Genomic DNA, 24,637 nt, shown 5'->3' on the forward strand with positions numbered 1-24,637 from the left:
TGTGGGCGGTGAGAATGATGTGGATTTATTTGAATGATTATAATATAAATACATTTAAAAAAATAAAAATAAAAAAAAGTTTTAAATCTTGTTTGTTGTTACAATTTTCTAAAAAAAAGTCTAAATGCTGCACGTTATTCTTGTAAAGCTCGCTGAGCTGCTTGAATAAATATGTTTTTGTAAAGTTAAAAAAATAAAAGCTGTCACAAAAGTGTTTAGGCTTTTACTTTGGCGGTGTGCCAACCGGAAGTGCAGATGTGACACACAGCTGGCTCACACCTGTGACAGAGGCGCTCGCGGAGGCTCGTCAGTCCGTGCGCGTGCTGCGGCGTCTCCAGTGTTCAGGTAAGAGGTGCGGGGCGCGTGCGGGGGAACCCGAGCCGAACCGGTGCAGAATGTGGTCCAGGTTAGAGCTCAGCAGAGGGTCCATAGGACCAGGACTAGAACCAGAGGAAAGATCAGAATGTGATCAACTGGTTTTAATAAACAAACTAGTGTAAATATGATGTAAATCACAGCTAATTAAATACTTTCATTAATGTGGTACTGGTTTCATACTGGTTTGTGGTACTGGTTTCATACTGGTCTGTGGTACTGGTTTCATACTGGTCTGTGGTACTGGTTTCATACTGGTCTGTGGTACTGGTTTCATACTGGTCTGTGGTACTGGTTTCATACTGGTCTGTGGTACTGGTTTCATACTGGTTTGTGGTACTGGTTTCATACTGGTCTGTGGTACTGGTTTCATACTGGTCTGTGGTACTGGTTTCATACTGGTCTGTGGTACTGGTTTCATACTGGTCTGTGGTACTGGTTTCATACTGGTCTGTGGTACTGGTTTCATACTGGTCTGTGGTACTGGTTTCATACTGGTCTGTGGTACTGGTTTCATATTGGTCTATGGTACTGGTGTCATACTGGTTTCATACTGGTCTGTGGTACTGGTTTAATACTGGTCTGTGGTACTGGTTTAATACTGGTCTGTGGTAGTACCTGGACTAAGACCAGTACTACAGAGCTGGTCTATAAACAGTTCCTATTGCTTTATTTTTGCTGGTATTATCTAGTCTCAGACTGTTTTAACGGTTGTTTATTAGATGTTTTTACCGTTATGGGTCAACTCTTGCCCTTTTTGTTTGTTTGTTTGTTTTTCGTGTTGTTCTTTGATGGTTTTCGTGGTTTCTTAAACTTTTCGAGCAGGTTCTTGGGGTGGTCTCTGCTATTGGGGCTCCAACTTTCTGTGATCGCGTAAAACTGAAGGGAAATACAGAATTGACTTCCTGAAACAGAATTAGTAATATTGTTGTTTTATTAGTATTCTTTAAACATGGAGTTAATATTCCAATCAGACTCTAAATAAAGCCTCACATTTAAGTTTGAGGAAAATATCACACATTTACACACGTTTGTCTTCATAAATGTGAACACAGAGAATTAAAGGTCAGACTTCACCTTCTATGTAAATATCTCTATGATGACACAGACTAAACCCTCACCCACATGTTTTTGAGACAATATCACACATTTCCACCATATTTTTCACTGTGAAACAGGTGGACTAATGTTAGCTTTAGCATGTTAGCGGTTAGTTATTAGATAGAGAAGGTTTGGAGGTTAACCTGGACCAGAAGCAGGTCCTAAACTTAAACCAGGACCGGTTCTGGAGCAGAACCAGAGGTTGGATACAGTGAGTCAGTGTGAGTAAAGACGAGAATCTAAAATTAAAGCTAATTCCATCACATTCTCTTCCTTTTCTACGTGACTGACGATGCCCAGTGCGTCATTGTTAAAATCCAGGTGTAGAGTAGTGGTGATGCTGTTGATGATGATGATTAATCAGCATCTGATGAGAAGCTGCTGAAGCTTTGTGTGACAGACTTACTCATGTTTAATAGAACACACTCTTCATCTGGTTAGTGGCTGATGCCTTCAAAACACAAATACGCAAATGACTCCAAAAACACACCGTTCGAACACATCAGTGTTGATCACATGACCCTCAGATCAGATACAACCATATGTTTGTGGCTCCGCCCCCTGTTATTAAAGTTGCCCATCTCTGGTTTCAAGGGTTAGAGTTCCTCTGGGATCAGAACTAAGACTAATGTCCAAAACAATCAAAGATAATATGATGACATTTGGGTCAGAAACATGTGACGTGTGTGTGATTAAAATGTGCCAAGGCATCACTTTTTAGGATTAACACCAACAATCCGACCCAGGTGGAGTTAAAGCAACACTTTGTCTGTAATCCGTAGTTCAGAACCTAAAGCTAAAGCTAACGCTTAAAGAAGAGCCAAAGATCAAAGGATAGACACGCCCTCTGAGAAGTTAGCTAACAGTGTTAGCTAACAGTCCAACTTGGGTCTGATTTGAAATACAAAGAGAAAAGGTTCAGATTCAGAACATGAAATCTGTGTTCATCATCTTTTTTCTGTGATTATGGAAAATGGGACAAACATCCTGAAACAGAGGAATGGGATTGGTTGGTTCAGAGTGTGGGTGGAGACCCAGAGGTGGTCCTTAGTCCAGGAGGTCAATGGTTTTAACTGATGAATGATGAAGGTCTGACAGTCTGGGTTTCATATTACTTTATTTCTTTGTTCAGATGACAAATCAGGACATTGTTGTTATTTGTGTCGTTTTAATTTTGTGTTTTTCATAATTAGTGATGGCGTCGTGCAGGGGAGTCCAAATCATTTTAGTTCAGGGGACAAGTACGTGTGGCCCACAGATTCTTGGATGGGAAAAAGAGCAAATTCAACATTAATGTGTCCTAGTTTTTTTATTGCACATATAAATAATATATAAATAATGTGAGTATATCAGTCCCTGCAACATATTCACTTAAATTTTCCAGATTTTGCTAATATTTAGAGTTCCTTCAACAATTTGAAATTCAAAATGGCTGCTGTCGTGTGATTTAAGAAATGGAAGACTGAGCTCTGCAAATATTATGAATTTTATTTTTGTATTTGGAGAGACTGAGATATCTATTATCTATGACTGAATTAGTTGATAATTTACAAAATGTTTCATGTTTTTTCAATAATTTTTACTTTCTCGAGCGGGCCGAAGTTGATGTACTAAAGGGCCAGATTTGGTCCCTGGGCCTTGAGTTTGACACGTGGCTTAGTGTTGTCTTGTAGTCATGCTGTTTTGTCAGTGTTTTCTCCTTTTATGTCATTTTGTGTTTGTGTAGTCATGTTATGTATTGTGTTCCACTGTACTCCCACATGTCTGGGTTAGCTTAGCATGTAGCAGCACTGGCCTGACAGGGGTCAGAGGGTAAAGGGGCGGGACTACGTTTCACATTCCTGAAGACGGTCCTTCATGCCTCGTCAACCAAACACACAAACATACATGTAAACAACAACAACAACATGAAATGTTGTCATGTGACCTTCATTAATGTCAATATAAACAAAGAGGACAGAGTTCAGAGCCCTGGGGAACTCCTGTGAGCGTAAGTTGCTGTGTGCGTGCGTGCGTGTCAGTCAGTCAGACCGGCTCTTCCAGTGCGTTCTCTAACTGGGGCAGAGGTAGAGTGTACTATGAATCACTCCTCGGACACTGGCGTCGCAGTGCGTTGACTTTGTGGGTGTGTGTGTGTGTGTGCTTTTGGATGGACACACACAGTGACACACAAAGCTCAGCATTGTGTGTCACTGTCATCACGTTTTGTCCAAACAAATGTGAAGTAACTAATCATATTAATGTGGCGTTTTCATCCAATCAGCAGCAGGCGCTCATAAAGTTCCGCCTCCTGAACTTAAACAGACGATGTCGCAGCCAAAGGTTGAGTTTGTTTCCGCTGTGGCAGCGTGCTAATGCTAAAGCTACTTCTGATTATGGGCTGATTCTAGTGCTAACAGTCACCAAACCACCCTGTTAAGGAGGCTAAAGCTAACTATTAGCTCTGTGAACCTGTAATGACAAAACATTGATGCTAAAGCTGACTATTAGCTCTGTTTACAGGTAATGATCATGTATGAAAGATATTTGTGTTAATGCTAACTGTTAGCTCTGTGAACCTGTAATAACTATATATGAAAGAGGCTAATGCTAACTGTAAATCATGGAGTAAGTGCAATAATGCTCATGCTAAGAGATGCCTTAATAGAGAAACAACAACAAACACGAGTTGGACTAAATCTGATTAGTGTGGCTGAGTCATTCATGAGCTAATCTGATCTGATTGTTGACTGTGGGAGTGGTGGAGTTCCTCACGAGTTTCTGACTCTGAGCTGGATCTGCTCCAGTCCGACCTGTTGACACACCTTCAACCAGCTCGTTCATCAATAAGTTAGTTATTGCGAGTACATTTAATCTATTCAAGTCAATGATTGTTTCAATAAATATTACACACTAAAGATAAATCATCAAATTACAAGACACAAACAACATTACATTAAATAGAAAGTAATAGTAATTGCAAAAAAATATTGAATATAATGCTACAATTTAAATACATATAAAATGTGATAAATAATTTACAAATATGCATATGGAAACATAAATAGTAAAAAAAAAAAAAAACAATAACGTAAGAATGAGAAAATAAATAAATGTGAAATAATGTCAGAATAGAAAATCTGAAATATCAATACATCCTGTAATCATTTCATAATCCATAAATAAATAAAAACACTCAAACACTGGCGGCCCCCACGAGGTGTGAAAAGGAGGAAGTGTGTGTGTTTGTGTGTGTGTGCTTACCGCAAGTCACATGACTCGTCAGAAGGATGTTTGGAAATGACATTTCATGTTTGGACTGTGTGTGTGTCTGTGTCTGTGTCTGTGTGCGTGTGCGTGTGCGTGTGCGTGTGCGTGTGCGTGTGTGTGTGTGTGTGTGTGTCTGTGTGCGTGTGTGTGTGCGTGCATGTGCGTGTGTGCGTGTGTGTCTGTCTGTCTGTCTGTGTTTAAGTTATTTCTAACAATTATCTGACCGCTAGAGGGCTCTCTCTCTCTCTCTCTCTCTCTCTCTCTCTGTGTTTTGAGATGAATATTGATCATTTTGAGCTTTTTTAATATGAAACTCTGAGCATCCTGAAGGTCTTCAGTCATATTTTATTGTTGCACATCCTCTACACACAACACAACCCTTCCTGCAGGATGACGACATGTTGTGACAGAACACAAGTCGCTGTGTGACTCTCCTCTGCTGCAGCTCCCTGCAGTGTGACCACTTTCAAAATAAGAGTATAAAAAACCCAAGCCTGATGCCAAAATAAGAGAGAGGTGTGTGTGGATTTTCTCACACTGTTCATGAATTTCACACAAAGTGAGGACATTTTTCCTGCTGCTCTCACACTCTGGCCCTCATGAGAAAAAGCTTTGGATGATCATCATGATATAACGTTGTTATGATACGTAATAATAACAGTTGTGTGTGTGAAAGTGTATATATGTGTGTGTGTTTTCATTGTCCGTGAACCGGTTCCTCTAGTTCCCTGATGAGGAACGTAGCTGTGCTCAGACGTGTCCATGTGTGTGTGTGTGTGTGTGTTCACACACATTCATTCACTTTAACCTTTAGATCATTGGTCGATAATCAGCTTTTATTTAACATTCCACTATGTAACAAGGACACACACACACACACACACACACACAGGACAGTCATGTGAGGTCAGTGCACAGGACATGAAATCAGCAACATGTAAACAGTCAAACCAATCAGGAATATATACTGAATGTTTAAATCCAAGCCTGGATGTAAATTAGATGTAAACAGGAAGTCAATTGGAAGGAAGTAAATGTGAACTGGACATAAACTAGACATACTACGTTTAAGAGGGACTTAAATCACAAGTAAACTGGACATAAATTAGTTGTAAAAGCGTAGTAAACTGGATATAAACTAGATCTAAACAGGAATGAATTCAGATGTAAATGTAAACTGGATGTAAACCAGACACACCACATGTAAAATAGATGTAAATAAGTTGTAAAGGGATAGTTAAGTGGATATAAACTAGATCTACCAAGGAATTAATGTAGACGTAAATGTAAAAAACAATGTAAACTGGATGTAAAAGATGTAGATAGGACATAAATAAGTTGTAAATGTTTAGTAAACCATTTATAAACTAGATTCAAACAGGAATTAATTCAGATGTAAATGTCAACAGATTGTACACTGGATGTTAACTAGTTGTAAAAATGACGTAAACCAGATGTAAACAAGGCATAAACCAGATGTAAACCGGGCATGAACGAGACATAATTTAGATGTAATATAAATGGATGTTTACAGAACAAAAGTCAAATCTAGATTTGAACAGGATGTAACTGTAAACGGGACACAAACAAGTTGTAAAACGTGGGTTATTTATTCTATCACAGTGTGCTTTAAAAGAGCCAGGTTTAGCCACGCCCTCTCTGACCACGCCCACTCTGACCATGCTGCTTTTCCTTTTCCATCAAACTTTTCTCAGCTTGGAGCTGATTGGTTCAGCTGACAGTGTTTAGCTTTAGTGTGAGAACATAAGGAATGTATTATTATAAATGATGAGTGTCTGCAGCAGGTAAACCAAGCCTGTTGCTTAAACCTGGACTGTGTTTCCATGGCAACCAACGTGTTTTCTCTTCAATGAAACAGAAAGAAAGTGTGATTAACTGCTTTTACTCTGAAATCCTGACCTTGTTTGTCTTCCTGTGGTTTGTGGTCCACTACTCTGCAGTACAATAACCTCCTGGAACTCAAATGTTTGGAAAGTAAAGGTGGTTTAAAGTCTCAGACATATTTTTGATTTTAAACATCTTGACCAATGTAAGCCCCACCCCTGAGCTCACTGATTGGCTGCCTGTGAGTTTTTAGATGTGGGAGGACAAATAGCGGTCCTCTCTCAGCTCTAAGTCCTGCCCAGATTAGGGTTTCCTCTCTCAGTGCGTCCCTGTGTGACAGTTTCCCACAGACTGTGAGGGAGACCACACGGATGATGAAGATGATGAAGGTTCACAGACAGGTCAGTGTTTTGTCCTGATACATGAGTGTATGTCTCTGTGAGGACACTTTATGTCTCTGTGAGGACACTTTGAGGTTGAAACCAGGAGGTTTCAAACTGGTTTTTGGACTGATGTGGTTCTGGTCACTTTTTAAACTGGTTTCCCCACAGCTAGTTTTTCCTTATTAGCTGGTTCTGGTTTACTGGTCATAATTGGCTTTGTTCCTTTTGTTCTGGTTATTTTATTTAACTGGTTGTTCAGTAGGTGTTACTTGTTTTCACAATGGTTCAGTGGTTTTCAGACGACTGTGGTTCAGAGGTTTTACTTTAAACTGGTTTCAGGAAGGTTCCTGGTGGTTTCTGTCTCTTTTTGGAGCTCATGTTGGTACGACGTCTTTCAGGAGGTTTTCAGAGCTGAGTTAAATATTCATTAAGTGTGTGTGTGTGTGTGTGTGTGAGTGGCAGACAGATGCGGTGTGGGGGAGCGGTGTGGGGGGGGTCTGACTAATGGTCCAAATTGTATCCAATTAACCAGAGTGCTTGTGGATAATGCACACACACACACACACACCCACTCAGGATGATTGTTGGTGGACTTGTCTTTTTGTCCTTAAAAGGACTAAATAAACCAGTTGTTGGTCCGCATGCCAACATTAGAACATCTGGGAACCTTCTGACAGTCCTGCTGTAATAGAACACGTTCTGTCCCCAGTTGGCCTGAGTGTGTGTGTGTGTGTGTGTGTGTGTGTGTGTCCAGGTGAGTGGGCGGCTCCTCCGTATTGTGTGAACATGTTGCACCAGAACCAGCCCAGCTCCAGCACCCTTCAGCTGGTGGCCAACGACATGACGGGCATCATGGAGAGGCTGGACACGCGGGACCTGGACCTCGGGGACGGAGACTACGACACCACCGACACCGTGGCCTCAGGTACTGTCGTCACGGCAACCAGCATCATAACCGTTGAGCCTTTCTGTGTTGAAAGCCATCAGCAGGTCCTGGCCTCGCTGCTGGGACTCAGTCACCAGTTAACACGGTTACCAGCTGGTTTCTAACACCACTGCAGTCAGCAGCATTTCACTGTGTGTGTGTGTGTGTGCGTGCGTGTGTGTCCATCCTCAGCGGAGCGTCTGCCCTTCACTGTGGTCTACAACACGGTGGGCTTTAAGGAGGCGGGGCAGCAGGTGTTCCTGTCCTGTCCAATCAGTGCTAAGATCCTGGAGGTGGAGCGCTTCACCTCAGCACAGGACCGCTTCAACGTCACCCACCAGAGGAGCGTCAACAAGGTGAGCGCTGCCTACCAGGGTTGGGCTCAAGCGCTGCCTACCAGGGTTGGGCTCACTTACAATGAAGTACAATTACTTTAGTTTACATTAGCTTCCTGTTAGCATCCCTAATGCTAACGGCTCAGTTTGACGCATGTCTTAAATCAGCGAAAATGAAAAACATTATTTATCATCCAATTAGTTTCTCATTTCTTAGTTACCTTGTTATGCTTCCTAATCAATGATAACATTGGTATTAATATTTTTGGTGTGGGCGTCTGAGCCTTTTTTCTATCAATATACGTCTAGATTTATATATGTTTAAAAAAAAAGATAAAATGATACTCAAGGGAACTGAAGTAGTGGGTAAACTTGATATGAAACATATTTTAATAATTATTAACTACATATGTGTAAGCTATAGAACTGTAACATGGCTCCCCAGGTTCGCGTTTAATTAAATTATGGTTTTTATTACACTTAACTGTTTCACTACAGCCAATATGACTCTTCAAAGCAAAATAGCTTCTCACAAATGTTAGCGTTAGTTTATCTCCTGCTTTTAAAGAATAGAACCTAACCAAACCTCTACTATCATATATGGTCTTTGATGAAGCAAGGTTTGAAACCATAGCAGTGGCCATTATCGTTGGTGCTGGTGGCATTTCTACACATTTACAAATCCAAACACGTGACAACAGTATATGTAGCAAAAGTCAGGAATATTCCTTCATTGAGAAGATTCTTAATTTTATATATAATAAATAGCAATTTTCCAGTAATTGTGTGTAATCTTGTGTGTGCGTGCGTGCGTGTGTGTAGGCGATGCCCGCTGTCTATAAGATCGAACTGAGACATGGTGAGTTTTCGTGGCTGGTGAAGAAGAAGGAGAAGAACTTTATTGACCTCCACAGAGAGCTGAGGACGTATAAGACCTTCATGAGGCTGCCGCTGCCATCCCGCAGGTAAGCCCCACCCACTATGATGATGACATGTTCTAATATATAGAGTATGTAATGTATACGTTCCGGGTGCAGTCACACGATCCGCAGGAAGACGGGGGTGGAGGAGAGGGAGATGCCCAGTCTGCCTCGAGGAGGCGGAGACGAGCTGGAGAGGGAGGGGCAAGTGTCCAGCCGTCGGGTAGGTCTCACTTCCTGTCCCAAAGCTCCCACTTCCTGTTATGTGAGACCAAACTAAAAAGCAGTGTTATCTGGTGATGAGTGTTGTGTGTGTGTTGGTCACAGAAACAACTAGAGGATTATCTGAACAAGCTCCTGAAGATGCAGATGTACAGGAACTACCACGCTACGGTAGGCAACCGCCAACGCAGGCCCCGCCCACACGCTTTACAATCCAATCAATGTGTTTGTTTGATTATCAGATGGAGTTCATTGATGTGAGTCAGCTTTCCTTCATCCACGACCTGGGACCCAAAGGCCTGTAAGAACACAACACACCTCTGATTACCACCAGTACTCTGATTACCACCAGTACTCTGATTACTACCAGTACTCTGATTACTACCAATACTCTGATTACCACCAGTACTCTGATTACTACCAATACTCTGATTACCACCAGTACTCTGATTACCACCAGTACTCTGATTACTACCAGTACTCTGATTACTACCAATACTCTGATTACCACCAGTACTCTGATTACTACCAATACTCTGATTACCACCAGTACTCTGATTACCACCAGTACTCTGATTACCACCAGTACTCTGATTACTACCAGTACTCTGATTACTACCAGTACTCTGATTACTACCAGTACTCTGATTACCACCAGTACTCTGATTACCACCAGTACTCTGATTACTACCAGTACTCTGATTACTTTAGTTACTCTACTTACTGATAGTACTCTGATTACTTTAGTTACTCTACTTACTGATAGTACTCTGATTACTACCAGTACTCTGATTACTACCAGTACTCTGATTACTACCAGTACTCTGATTACTACCAGTACTCTGATTACTTTAGTTACTCTACTTACTGATAGTACTCTGATTACTTTAGTTACTCTACTTACTGATAGTACTCTGATTACTACCAGTACTCTGATTACTACCAGTACTCTGATTACTACCAGTACTCTGATTACTTTAGTTACTCTACTTACTGATAGTACTCTGATTACTTTAGTTACTCTACTTACTGATAGTACTCTGATTACTACCAGTACTCTGATTACTACCAGTACTCTGATTACTACCAGTACTCTGATTACTACCAGTACTCTGATTACCACCAGTACTCTGATTACTACCAGTACTCTGATTACTACCAGTACTCTGATTACCACCAGTACTCTGATTACTACCAGTACTCTGATTACTACCAGTACTCTGATTACTTTAGTTACTCTACTTACTGATAGTACTCTGATTACCACCAGTACTCTGATTACTTTAGTTACTCTACTTACTGATAGTACTCTGATTACTCTCCAGGGAGGGGATGGTGCTGAAACGATCTGGAGGTCACAGAATTCCTGGGATAAACTGTTGTGGACACAGAAAGATGTGTTATCGCTGGTCTAAACGGTGAGAACCATTTTATACTGGGAACTAATTTATACTGCTTTTATACAGACTTTAAGTGTATTTGTATATATTTTAAATAAATATATATATAAACAGTAGATATATAAAGTCTACACACTCCTGTTCCCAATGCCAGGTTTTTGTGATGTAAAAAAATGACACCAAGAGAAATAATTTCATAACTGTTTCCACCTGTAATGTGACCTAGAACCTGTACAATGATATTGAAAAACAAACTGAAACCTTTCAGGCAGGTGAAGTAAAAATAAAAAACAGAGAATGAGGTTGCAAATGTGTGCACACCCTCTTATAATTGGGGGCGGGGCTGTGTTGATGTTCACATGGAGTCATCACACACCTGTCACCATTTAAAGTGTCTCTGATTAACCTCAAATAAAGTTCAGATGTTCGAGAAGCTTTTCCTCACATTTTTGTAGCTACATCTTCCAGAACAATCCATGGTCCTCAGAGAGCTTCTAAAGCATCAGAGGATCTCATTGTTCACAGATATCAGTCAGGTGAAGGTACAAAAGACTTTCCAAGGAATTAGATATAACATGGAACACAGTGAAGACAGTCATCATCAAGTGGAGAAAATATGACACAACAGTGACTTTACCAAGAACAGGACGTCCATCATAAATTGATGACAAGACGAGAAGAAAAGTGGACATGGAGGCTGCCAAGAGGCCGACGGCAACATTGAAGGAGCTGCAGGAATTTCTGACAAGTACTGTCTGTGTAGAACATGTGACAACAATCTCCCATCTTCTTCATATGTCTGGGCTATGGGGTAGGATGGGAGGACAGAAGCTTTATCTTACCAAGAAAAACATCTAAGCCCAGCTTCATTTTGTAAAAACACATTTAAAGTCTCCCAAACACGTGTGGGAAAATGTGTTATGATCTGATGGAACCAAGGTGGAACTTTTTGCAAATAATTCCAAAAGGTATATTTGGTGCAAAAACGACACTGCTCATCACCAAAAGAACACCATACCTACAGTGATGCATGGTGGTGGCAGCATCATGCTTTGGGCTGTTTTTCTTCAGCTGGAACTGGGCCCTTAGTCAGGGTGGAGGGAATTATGAACAGTTCTAAATACCAGACAGTGTTGGTACAAAACCTTCAGGCTTCTGTTAGAAATCTGAAGATGAAGAGGAACTTTCATCACCACAATGACCCTAAGCACAGCATCAACTAAACAATGGCTTCACCACAATCAGATGGAGGTTCTGGAATGGACCAACCAGAGTCCAGACCTGAACTATTTGTGGGGTGATCTGAAGAGGGCTGTACACAGGAGATACCCTCACTATCTGTCACATTTGGAGCAGTTTAGTAAAGAAGAGTGGGTAAATATGACCTCATCAAGATGTTCCACACTGATAGACTCTGACCCACAAACACTAAGTGCTGGAATAAAAGCCAAGGATGCTGCAACAAAGTATTAGTTTAAGGGTGTTTATGTAACCAGGTTATCTTAAGTTTTTATTTTTCCCATTTAAAGGTTTCAGTTTGTTTTTCAATATCATTTGTACAGGTTATAGGTCACATTAAAGGTGGAAAAAGTTGTGAAATTATTTATCTTGGAGTAATTTTTTTACATCACAAAAACCTGACATTTGAACAGGGGTGTGTATACTTTTTATATCCACTGTATATAGTGTGTATATATATATATATATATGTATATAAAGTTGATTTATTTCAGTAATTCCATTCAAAAAGTGAAACTTGTATATTATATGCATTCATTACACATAATCATCAACATTAAAAGAAATAAACACTTGAAATAAGTCAGTGTGTGTGAAATGAATGTATACATTATACAAGTTTCACTTTTTGAATGAAATTACTGAAATAAATCAACTTTTTCATGATATTCTAATTATATGACCAGCACCTATATATAAATGTGTGTGTGTGTGTGTGTAATGTGTGTAGGTGGCTGGTGGTGAAGGACTCATGTCTCCTCTACATGAAACCAGACTCAGGCTTCATTTCCTTTGTGATGTTGTTTGATAAAGAGTTCAGTATAAAGATGGACTCTAAGGATACGGACACACAGCACGGAGTCAGAGTAGACAGTCTGTCTAGGTTAGTGTCTGTTACTGTGTCTGTTACATTGTGTTACAGTGTGTTACAGTGTCTGTCTATGGTTCCTCCGTCTGTAGGTCTCTGGTGTTGAAGGGCAGCAGCTACAGACAGGCTCGATGGTGGGGTCAGTCCATCGAGCACTTTGTTCACAAACATGGCTCTGCCTTCCTCAAGGACCATCGCTTCGGATCCTTCGCTAGACAGGAAGTCAACGTTCCCGCCAAATGGTAGCCACGGCAACACATAACCCTTTCATAGAGCTGAATAACACGATGACCAGTTTAACCGTAACAGCAACTGTTACAAGTGCGTCAGACACCAGTCACAGGATAACACGATGACCAGTCTGACCCAAACAGTGTCACAGGAAGACACACATGGTGATGTTTCACTGCTTTGATGAGCATGTGGTCCGATCACACCGTTCACTCAGTGCACACACACAGGATGCTGACTGGTTCAGGGGGTGGATCACACCTTGGAGAAACAAGTCAGCAGTGAGAGCTGCTGAGGTCATCAACACACTGTGTGTGTGTGTGTGTGTGTGTGCGTGTGTCACTGGAGTAATGTGACACAAAGAGGGAAAGCGAGACTCAACCGCAACATTATCCAGTCTGTGAGGGCAGACTGTGTGTGTGTGTTTATGTACACACACGTGTGTGTGTGTGTGAAAAAGTGAGGTTTGGATCTTCTTACGTGTGTCTTTATGTGTGTGTATGTCTGTGTGTATTTCATCAGGTATGTAAATGGTAAAAACTACATGGAGGACGTGGCTGATGCTCTGGAAGAAGCTAAGGAAGAAATATTCATCACGGACTGGTGGTAAGTGTGTGCGTGCATGCGCGTGTGTGTCAGACTTCACGTGTCGCCTCTACAGGAGGTTTCTTGGTCAAACGGATCACTTACTGTCTGAGTTTACCGTTACACACACACGTTGAACTCTGGTTCTGGTTTTTCAGGTTGAGTCCAGAGATTTTTTTGAAGCGGCCGGTCGTCGAGGGTAACCGTTGGCGATTGGACTGTATCCTGAAACGCAAAGCAGTGAGGACACGCACAAAAACACACAGTGTATACTGTATACACGCGTTGTTTACATGTTGTTCGCTGTGTGCCGTTACCGTAGCAACAAGGTGTTCATATCTTCGTGATGCTCTATAAGGAGGTGGAATTAGCCCTGGGCATTAACTCAGGATACAGCAAGAGGACGCTACGGCACCTGCACCCCAACATCAAGGTGAGCCAGAAGCAGGAGAACCCAGAGAACCAGGGGTAACTTAAAGTACCTGGGGTAACCCAGAGAACCACGGGGTAACCCACAGACACGGGATAATCCACAGAAACGGGATAACCCACAGAAACAGGGGATAACCCACAGAAACGGGATAACCCAGGGGGTAACCCAGAGACCCAGGGGGTAACGTAGAGAAACAGGGGGAGCTGTTTGTCTTTGACCCGCTGGATGTTTCTTCTTCAGGTGATGCGTCACCCAGATCACGTTTCCTCGGCAGTCTACCTGTGGGCGCACCATGAGAAGATTGTGGTCATCGACCAATCAGTAGCCTTTGTGGGAGGGATCGATTTGGCTTACGGTCGCTGGGATGACCAGGAGCACCGGCTGATTGACATTGGGAGTGTGACGCTGTCTCACCTGGACCAGGTGACTCACACTGATCCCCTAAAGTCTGCTTTAACTCATTCACTGCCAGCCCTTTCAGAGCAGCCAACCACATATTATCAGGCATTTTCACAGATTTTTTAGGACTTACAGAATATTTTGTACTATGACAGAATCTGAAATATTAAAGTCTCAAGTTTCATCAGAAAATTGTGACAAAAAGTTGAGGAAAACGACTTTTTCTGAAAAAACGTATTCTTTGAATATTTTTTTTTGCGTTAGTGACACCTCAACATTGTTTCCTTCTATAAAACTACAAAAACATCACTGAGACCAGGCTTTTGATGGCAGCATTATTATTATTTTACTATCTATGTCAGAGTTGAATGGATTTCTTACTGTATTTTGGCGTTCCTCCAAGTCTCTCCCCCGTCATTCTCCACACACGCAACTTCCTCCTCCTCTCGGACATGCCAAATGTCACCGCTTGCCCCGTTTTTTGATCATTTTCTTTCACCGTCACCACACTCTCAATAGTCCACTTAGTTCCACACATGCTCTGGTTGAGTGCGAAGCTGCTGTGAGCTGGTGGGAACTTCAGCATCAACTCTCGTAGCACTATTTTCTGTCTCGTAAACTCCTTTCCTCTCCCTCTGAGCTCTGCCCAACACGTGTGAACACTCATCCAAAGGTGCTCTGCTGCCACCTACATGTCACCAGTTGGTCACTGCATCAGTGTATAAGTTACATTTTCACCGGAGAGCTTCGTCACACTGTCTCCTCGCAACCCCAGCCAAAAAACACAATTAACGTCTTTAGACGTCTTTGGCAGTCAATGAGTTAAAGGAGTAGTTTGTGGGAATGTTCAGCAGGAAGCTCCGGTTTGAGTTTGACCTTTGACCTGATAAGTTTATCCAGGATAGCTGATTTTTCCAGGCTTTATCACCTATCCTGGTTTTGTGCAACACCCCCCAGTAGACGACCACTGCTAGTCTCATGAACTTTTACTGAGGTTAGAAAACAAAAATGAAGCTGTGAAATTAAAAAATTTTTATTTTTGTCCTCCAAATTGATGAAAACTGAAAAGAAAGGATTTCATATGTCCTAAATTAATGCAAAGCTTGAATTATGGCTTTGTAGATATAGGCCTTATCTTCTCCCCTCCTTTATTTAACCGGTTATATAAGTTATGTTTCTGTATGGTGGTTTTATCTTTGAGCACCTTCCCCTCCAAAGGTCTCTGAATGGTACTGGTGAGGAGGTCCATCAAAGGCCAGGACCATCACAGAGCTCATCCTTCTCCTGTGTCTGTGCTACCTCAGGTTGATGCTGCCTCTCCAACTAACGGTGGCGGAGGCGTTCCTCAGGTCAGTTGTCAGGCCATCTTCACGGTGATGGACTCTGCAGACCAGCCCAAGCTGAAAGGCCAGGGCCGGATGAAGAGGGCCAGGATGAGCTTCAAGAGACACCTTCAGAAACACGGACTGGCTAGCGCCGACAGCAACAGCGACAGCGACCTGGAGCCTGATGACAGTGAGTCACAACTCTGAACTGTTTTAGATTGTATCTTCACTGTGGAAACCTCTCCAGATGTTTTTTGGGCTGGAGTGATGAGAAGGTGGAAGATACTGGTTTACTGTTTATTAGAAATGCTCCCAGATCTCAGTGGGTATCAAGGTCTCTTCAGGGGCTTCAAAGTCAATGTGGGCCTTTGGGTCCCTTGTCTACTAGGTTTCCAGTTCCCCGTGGGCCTCCAGGTCTGAGCAGGCTTCAAAGTCCTGGATGATTTTCAGCTCCAATGGTGTTTCAGACTCTGGAGGTCCCTCACTGACTTTAGGTTATAAAGGTTCTCATTGGTGGGCTCTGATCTGTGTCCTCGGTGCTCTGCTCAGGTTGGTCAAACAGCGTTTGCAGTCAGAGCTCTCTGATCCCCGGCAGGTTGGCCGAGCTCAGGGTGGCCGGTGAGTTTGGGGTCATTACCCACGTTGCTTTGCTGTGGTTTGACCCTGAGTGACACCTGCCTCTTGATTAGCCCCACCCCCGATAGAAGCAGTCATAACATTGTGGCTGATTGTGTTTCTTTCTGTGTTTTTAAGGTAGGGAGTTGTCACGCAGCCTAAAGACGGGTGTTGGCGAGCTGTTTGGTGAAACGCGGTTCTGGCACGGGAAGGATTACTGTAACTTCGTGCACAAGGACTGGATCCAGCTGGAAAAACCCTTTGACGGTCAGTTTGCTGCCCTGGTTTGCCTCCGCCTGCTTGCCTGTCTCACTTCCTGTGCGAATCGTTGCAGACTTCATCGACCGACACACGACTCCCAGGATGCCGTGGCACGACATCTCCTCGGTAGTTCACGGGAAGGCAGCGCGAGACGTGGCTCGACACTTTATCCAGAGGTGGAACTTCACCAAGGTTGGGTTCACCACTTACCGCTAATGCTAACTGTGAGCTTAACGCTAATACTAACTTTGAGCTTAAAGCGAATGCTAAACCTGAGCTTAATGGTAAATGTGAGCTGAACACTATTTCTAAATGTAAGCATTAACGCTAATGCTAAATGTGAGCTTAAACCGGATGCTAAACCTGAGCTTAATGCTAAATGTGAGCTTAAAGTTGATGCTAATGTGAGCTTAACGGTAATGTTAAATGTAAGCATTAACGCTAATGCTAAATGTGAACTTAAAGCGAATGCTAAACCTGAGCTTAATGCTAAATGTGAGCTTAAAGTTAATGCAAAATGTGAGCTTAACCTTAATGCTAAATGTGAGTTTACAGCTAATGCTAAATGTGAGCGTAACGCTGATGCTAAACGTCATCTTAAAACTAATGCTAAACCTGAGCTCAACACTAATGCTAAATCTGAACTTAAAATTAATGCTAAATGTGAGCTTAATGCTAAACGTGATCTTAACATACGTTTATGCTAAATTTGACCTTAAAGCTAATGCTAAATCTAAGCTTAATGCTAATGCTGAATGTAAGCTTAATGCTAACACTAATGTGAGCTTAATGTTAATGCTAAATGTGAGGTTAGCACTAATGCTACACAAACTGGGAGCCGTGATTGTAGAGTAATTTAATCCCTGGTTGCTTCAAGTGGTCCTCATCGACTTCGATGGACAAACAACAACAAAGTAATCTTGGCTCCGCCCCTTTCTGTGTTGCAGTTGGTGAAGCCAAAGTACAGAGCGCAGTCGTATCCGTACCTGCTGCCCAAATCCCACATCACAGCCGGAGAGCAGCGCTACCAGGTCCCCAACTGCGTGTCCGCCAAAGTCCAGGTCAGTACCAGAACTGGTCGGCATCTCAGGGTTCTCTCGCCTACTGTCTGTCTCCAGGTCTGCACTTGTCTGTCCGTCTCATTGAGTCCAACCCCCACAGATCCTGCGTTCAGCCTGTGATTGGTCAGCTGGCATAAAGTACCACGAGGAGTCAATCCATAACGCCTACGTTCACGTCATCCAGCAGAGCCAGCACTTCATCTACATCGAGGTAGGAGTGGGACAAGGAACGTCCCTGAAAACAGCCAGAATCAGTCACTGACGCCTGTCTGTTGGTCTGTCTCTAGAACCAGTTCTTCATCAGCTGTGCAGACAACAGACACGTTTTCAACAAGATCGGAGACGCCATCGCAGAGCGCATCATCAAAGCATACAAGTAACACTCTGTCCGTCTGTCTGTGTCTGTACCTCCTGTTTTCTATGTCTTATCTGTCTGTCTCTCTTTCTTTCTCAGTCTGTTTTTCATGTCCATTTGTCCACATGTGTATTTTTCTGTCTGTATGCCTCTTTCTGACTGTCCAACCATCTGTATCTAATTTTGTTCTATCTCTAGTTTTTAACTGTCTGTCTCTGTCTGTCTGTGTCTGTCTGTCTCTCAGGGAGGGTAAGAAGTACCGTGTTTACGTGGTGACTCCTCTGCTGCCAGGCTTTGAAGGAGACATCAACACCGGAGGAGGAAGTGCCATTCAGGCCGTCATGCACTTTAACTACAGGTCTGTCTGTCTGTCTGTCTGTCTGTCTGTCTGTCTGTCTGTTGGACCTTTGTGGGGACCTGCTGACTTTTTGTTCGTCTCTTTAGGACGATGAACCGAGGAGATCACTCCATCATCTCCCAGCTGAGGAGAGAGAGTAAGTGAGCCAAAAACTGAATCTATGAAAGATCATCTCATTAAGTGGCTCTGGCTACATTAAGGAAGTACAATCAATGGCCGATAAACTGAGTCACTGCCCCAATAAATCTTTGATAGATTAGGTCATCATGTGAAGAGTTAAGGACGATGTCATTTGTGAACGTAGTCGAGATTTGATTGAGTCATTCAGATTGTCTGAATAGAACCAGGACTCTACACTAACTTTCTCAGTTGGTCGCACCAGCACAGAGGTTGGACAGTGCACAACATAGACATACATGCTGATGAATAGTTGACTTAACTGGCGTATCGTAGTTTTGTGTGAAGTAAAGATTGACAATGACTCAAAATATATTTGCTAAATGTTTTAGTGTCAATGTTAAGTTTTTCTGCAACAATCAGTGGCTGAAGTAACAGGTCATTTATTTTCATTTTAAAAGAAGACGTAACATTCTTTTAAAAAATAACAGCAAATCATAACAACAGGTTTCATGTATTCTGTTTTTTTATTTTACAGAAATGCTGTACTTGAATTAAGTTAACCGTAGCATAATTTATCATCTGCATTGTTTCACCCCATGAATTAAATTGAGAGGGTCCAGCTCTGATAGTGGGGTCTCCTAACCCTCTTCCCCTGGTCAGGGGTCTGTAACCTTTACTCTACAAGGAACCATTTAACCTCATCTCACCTGGATTAAAGTCCTCCTGGAGCCATAAATACCTTCTCTATGAAGACAATACAGTGTATTACATTATATACACTTAAAATTATATAGAATAATGTTTGATTTCATTTGATGTGATTTATATTGATCATGTAAATAGAAACTTAAAAACAGTTTAAAATTAAATAAATTAACATCAATAAATAAAACAATATCTTTCATCTTCAAATTCTTACACATCTCAGTTTACATGAACACAATGTTTTATAAAGAAGATTTTTATAGTTAATGTATATGAAAGTCTACAAAAAGTAACATGACTATGATAACACATGATCATGTTTCTTACCAGGGATTTAAAACTTAAGGTTAGTCACAGGTGGAGGAAAGTTGATGGTCTGTAGATGTTGTAGGAGGTGAAGCAGGAATGTGCTGAGTCATTGTACAACGTGATTTATTTTAGGTTAATAAATTGTTATATCTTGATTTTATTTGTCATTAATCATTAATAACCTCTGTAAAAATAACTATTTATTTCAATAGTTTTTTTTAAAGCTATAGGGAGCCATTGTATAAGAGTCAAAGGGCCACATTAGTTACTGTCCCACACTGATGAGGTCAGTAGGATCAAAGTGCTGAGAATGTCTACATCAGGGACTGAGTCAGTCAGACTAAGTCAGGTTCATGATTTGTTCCTTTAATGGATCTCCTGAGCGCTAACGTTTACTGTTCCAGTGGGCGACCAGTGGATCAACTACATCTCCATCGCTGGTCTAAGAACTCACGCAGACCTGGAGGGGAAGTTAGTCACCGAGCTCATCTATGTCCACAGCAAGATGCTCATCGCCGACGACAACACCGTCATCATTGGTAACATACAAACACACAAATGATGCACCTAGAAGGTTTCAGGAACCAGAGACCTGGATGAGTTTCTGTTTTCCTCCTCCTTCAGGCTCGGCCAACATCAACGACCGCAGCATGCTGGGAAAGCGCGACAGCGAGGTGGCTGTGATCGTGGAGGATTCGGAGACTGAGGACTCAGTGATGGACGGACAGCCGTACCAGGCGGGGGTGTTCGCCCTGAAGCTCCGCCTCGAGTGCTTCAGGTACACCAACGGTTCATTGTCATCCAATCAGAGACGGCCCTGAGATCACATGACCTTTTCCTTCCAGGATGATCCTCGGCGCCTCCACTGACCCCTCCATCAACATCTCTGACCCAATCAGTGACCAGTTCTACAAAGAAGTCTGGATGTCCACGTGTGCTCGCAACGCCACCATCTACCAGAGGGTGAGTCAGAGAATCTCCAACTGAGAACTTTGATTCTTCAGTTTGCCATGGTTATGTTAACAATTTGAAAGGTCTTTGTGTTCTTTTAAAGTTGTTCTTGTCTCCTCAAGGTTTTCCGCTGCCTTCCGTCCAGCGATGTCAGGAACCTTCTGGAACTGGAGACGTTTCTTTCCAAGTCAGGCCTGGAGAAGGAGGACCCGACCCGAGCCCGAGAGGAGCTGAAGAAGATTCGAGGTTTCCTGGTGCAGTTCCCACTGCAGTTCCTGTGTGAGCAGAACCTTCTTCCTCCCATCGGTTCCAAAGAGGCCATGGTGCCGATGGAGGTCTGGACTTGAGGGAACCAGGCCATTCTGGTGTTCTCCAATCGGGTTCCTGGAAGAGTTCTTAGACCATGAATCTGAGCAGAAGGTTCCTGAGATCATGACTTCTGTTGTTTGAATTCCAAAAAAAGACCTAAGATCAGAACTCTGACACAGAACCATTAAATGAGATGAAACGCCAGAACCAGTCTCAAACCAATGCAAGAAAACTGAAAACCAAACATCACAAAGACTGGATCTAGACCTGAGACATCCAATCCAAAAACTCATCCAGGCTATAAAGCAGGTCCAAACCAAGCCATACAAAAACACCCCTGAGCTGACAAGCTCCAACAGAACCATGAAAGCTACAACCACAATTGATCCATAACAAGAGAGATTCCTGGAACCAATTGAACATCCAGAACCTGAGTGTGTGGATCCCAATCAGGGATTGATACCAAACCTATAACCAGGGAAAGGGACCAACAGTCAGCCAACCCGGGTCAGTATCTGATTAAAACCCAGTCCAGGACTAGCAAGGACAGAAGGATTCTTTCTTGTGTTCCAGAAGCTCAAAGTTCTCCTTCAGAGATCAAGCTAAGAGGAACTACCTCTGGATCAGAACCTCATGATCACCCCACACTAAAGCTCCAGGACATCTTAGAACTCTTCTCAAGTCCAGTGAGACTTTGAGCTGCAGAACTTCACCTGGTTTGAATTTCGACTTTGGAGATCTTCGGCTTAAATCTCACCAAGCGTTCTCCCGAGGAGGAGCAGTAGTTACAGGTTCTCGTTAAGATTCTGTGCAACTGGGGTGGTGTGTAGCTCAGTGGGTTGAGCGCCCGCCCCATGTACGGAGGCTGTAGTTCCTCACCTGCAGCCGGTCCAGGTTCGATTCCCGGCCTGGGACCCTTTGCTGCGTGTCATTCCCTGCTCTCTCTGATCCCTTTCCTGTCAAGCAACTGTCATATAAAGGCCACTAGAGCCCAAAAAATCCTTTAAAAAAAAAAAAGATTCTGTGCAACCAAGACTATCCTTCACATCACTTTCAGTTCCCCTCTTTGTAGGTAAGGAACGTTTTTCTACCTTTGGTTCTCCTCCACCAATGGTTCCAGTCAGAAAAAGAAACTCAGAGTGACTCTTCAAACATTTTTAAAGCAACTTCTTTGCACAAGTTGTTGGCCACGCCCCTTAAGAAGGATTGGTCACACCTCATCAGTGTTGGCCATGCCCCCTTAGTGAGCGCAACACCTTCTAAAGCAATGTTTCAAACTTCTGAGTCAAGTCATTACAAAGATTCCACATCAACGTTGGATACGCCTCTTTAGCATTAACCATGCCCAAAATATAAAGTTGGCCACGTCTCTTCAGTGTTGGCCACGCCTCTTCAGTGAGTGTTGGCCATGCCTCTTCAGTGTTGGCTACGACCCTCTTGTCCCTATGCAGGTGTTTTCTGCTGGTTCTCTGTAATGTTTACGTACCGTTCACGGTTAAGTGCCAAAGTTGCTGTGAAACAGAAATTGTAAACATTTCTGTTTTATGTCGCTTTTCTACAAACGCGACAATGGTGTTTATGAAGCATTGAATGCCGTCCTGCATGACACCTCGAGCCTGTTGACTGTTAGCCAAAATATCAGGAAGTGGCCGACGCTCACGCTGCGTTTGAGTCCGTCAGACGTTTTTTCGCCTTCAAAGCTGCTGCCAGGAGATTTTCAGCCACCAGGGGGCAGCAAAGTGAGTCCAATGTGGATCAATTATTTATTTAAGCATTTGTTACCATGGAAACACGTAAATTTAGTTTCCTGGTGTTAGAAATATGAAGTTCAGATTTAGAGTTTTTCTTTGGTGGTGTTAAAACTGCCTGTGAGTCACTTTACTTTTATTTGTAGTTTTTACGTGTTTTATTTTCCCTGTTTTTGCTGAAAAGTGACCAAAAGGATGAGAAATGGTTAAGAATGTAACCTGAGCCTAAAGACTGATGTCTCTCTTATTTTGGAGGGGGTTTTTGTATATTTAATCCGTGAAGTGACCAACAAGGAGAGGAAGGATCTGCTTTGGATGCCGAACTGGAGAACAGTGCGATGTCTCGGGCGTCCTTAAACGCAGCGTGACTCTGTGGTTGTTCTTTGCATGAAGCGTCGTAACGTAACTCTGTGTCTTAACGAAATGAAAAAATGTGTGAGACCTCCTCCTGTGAAATGCAGCATTTGCACAGCCTGTCAAACATAAAGCAGCGTAAATAAAGGAAGGCATGCTGTCCCTCCCACAGCGTCTGTTTTACATCCTTCAACAGCACACACACACTCACTCACACACACACACACACACACACACACACACACACACACACGCTCACACACACGCTCACACACACACACTCACACACACACTCACACACACAGGGTTTACAGACAGCAGACATGAGCAACTGGTAGCTCCAAATATATAAACAAAAATACCTTAAAAATAACAAATATACACAAAAATAACTGCAAAATACAGTGACAACAAAAATGACAAAAGCCTTTTTGTTTTTTCCTGTATTGATGTTTTGATTGGTCATTGTTCTGATCATGTGACCCTAGGATCAAGTGGGTCAGGTTAAAAGTGTTTGTGTGTTTAAGTCAGACTTTAAGCCCGAGTCTGATGCTCCTTTCCATCACCTGTGAAGACCAACACACACACACACACACACACATGTGACAGGTGTTAGGTAGGTGCACTAATTAAGAACACTACAAATGGTGGCCTGTAGGAAGAAAACAGGTTGTTCAGCCATTGGTATGAGGACAGTGGAATAACACACCTTATTCCACATGAACATGCAGAAGGTGCAGGAGATTCTGTTTGGTGTGTATATGGTATGTTGTGTTGGTGTCTAGCACATGACATTTACCATCTTTATTATTTCAGATGTGCTTCCCTGCTTGTTCTCTGTTTGAGTGGAATACAGCTGGTTGTTGGTAGACTACCGACAGACCAGGTATTTTAAAGTTTGTTTGTAGTTCATCTTTTATTGATATGTTTTAATGTTTTTTGTATTAAAGTGTTTTTTTATGGTTATTAATGTTTTCTTTGCAGAGCATCGGGGTCCATACGCTGCTGTTGCTGAGAATAATGTGTTGTTTTGTTTATTAGTTAAGCTTTGTTTCCTTTGTTCTAGTCCGCCCTGACACGTGAGCCGGTCAGGGGCAAATAGCTGGGTTTTGCCCGTGGGGCGGGGCTAGTTCCTATTTTTTTCTTCTCTTTATTCATTTTTTGTTTTGCGTTTTATTTGAACTTGTGCTCCCCCCTTGTCACCAATACCTGGTAAGCTCTCAGTCAGGCCTTCAGGTGGGGCCTTAAGGGTGTAAGTGTGCTGTGCATAGTCACGTGTGTAAACTCTTTGAGAGGAATATTTGAATTGCAGTGTGTAATTGTTGTGAAACCATATCCCCCCCCCCCCCCCCCCCCCCCCCCCAATCCTGTTACCATAATTAAGAGGTGAACTGGGAGTCTGGTATGGTGAGGCTTATTAATCTTTATGAACTGGTTTTAATAATAAAGATTCTATCTCCCTATTTGACTGTTTCTTTTGTATTGCTAAATCATTAAGCGGGTGTAACACACACACACACACACACACGCACACACACACACACACACACACAGCTGTGTGACGAAAGAACGTCTGTCCTCAGAAAACCTGCCTCCTGCAGTTCACTGTGTGGCCACCAGATGTCAGCAGAGCTCCCAGTGACCAGTGCTTTAAAC

General features: G+C 42.5%; 1 protein-coding gene across 3 annotated transcripts; it reads left to right on the forward strand.

The window, feature by feature from the left end:
* The first annotated feature begins 250 nt into the window (after nt 1-250).
* On the forward strand, nt 251-23,150 carry LOC114453951 (phospholipase D1-like). 3 transcript variants are annotated; one of them, XM_028433991.1, is made up of 26 exons: nt 251-345; nt 7,708-7,878; nt 8,071-8,234; nt 9,036-9,178; nt 9,251-9,356; nt 9,461-9,526; nt 9,598-9,656; nt 10,681-10,773; nt 12,725-12,877; nt 12,955-13,104; nt 13,616-13,699; nt 13,837-13,918; nt 14,001-14,111; nt 14,352-14,534; nt 15,815-16,025; nt 16,589-16,717; nt 16,785-16,903; nt 17,659-17,772; nt 17,873-17,983; nt 18,060-18,148; nt 18,372-18,485; nt 18,572-18,621; nt 20,024-20,158; nt 20,244-20,397; nt 20,465-20,582; nt 20,693-23,150. In XM_028433991.1, exons 2-26 carry the CDS (start codon nt 7,740-7,742, stop codon nt 20,915-20,917), a joined length of 3,102 nt encoding a protein of 1,033 aa, XP_028289792.1. In that variant the 5' UTR covers nt 251-345; nt 7,708-7,739; the 3' UTR covers nt 20,918-23,150. The 3 variants fall into 3 exon arrangements, with proteins under 3 accessions (XP_028289792.1, XP_028289793.1, XP_028289791.1); XM_028433990.1 differs by lacking the exon at nt 251-345 and adding an exon at nt 4,932-6,971; XM_028433992.1 differs by lacking the exons at nt 251-345; nt 14,352-14,534 and adding an exon at nt 4,930-6,971.
* Nucleotides 23,151-24,637: the final 1,487 nt, after the last annotated feature.

Source organism: Gouania willdenowi, chromosome 20, assembly GCF_900634775.1.
Source record: "Gouania willdenowi chromosome 20, fGouWil2.1, whole genome shotgun sequence".
In the NCBI taxonomy this organism is placed as follows: domain Eukaryota; kingdom Metazoa; phylum Chordata; class Actinopteri; order Blenniiformes; family Gobiesocidae; genus Gouania; species Gouania willdenowi.

What these genes read in the sequence shown, in the direction of transcription:
- LOC114453951 (XM_028433991.1), top strand. Translation starts at nt 7,740, where the DNA reads ATGTTGCACCAGAACCAGCCCAGCTCCAGCACCCTTCAGCTGGTGGCC. An exon ending in CTCCCAGCTGAGGAGAGAGA is followed by an intron (nt 18,622 to 20,023) that starts GTAAGTGAGCCA and finishes TTACTGTTCCAG; the next exon opens with TGGGCGACCAGTGGATCAAC. An exon ending in CTCCGCCTCGAGTGCTTCAG is followed by an intron (nt 20,398 to 20,464) that starts GTACACCAACGG and finishes TTTTCCTTCCAG; the next exon opens with GATGATCCTCGGCGCCTCCA.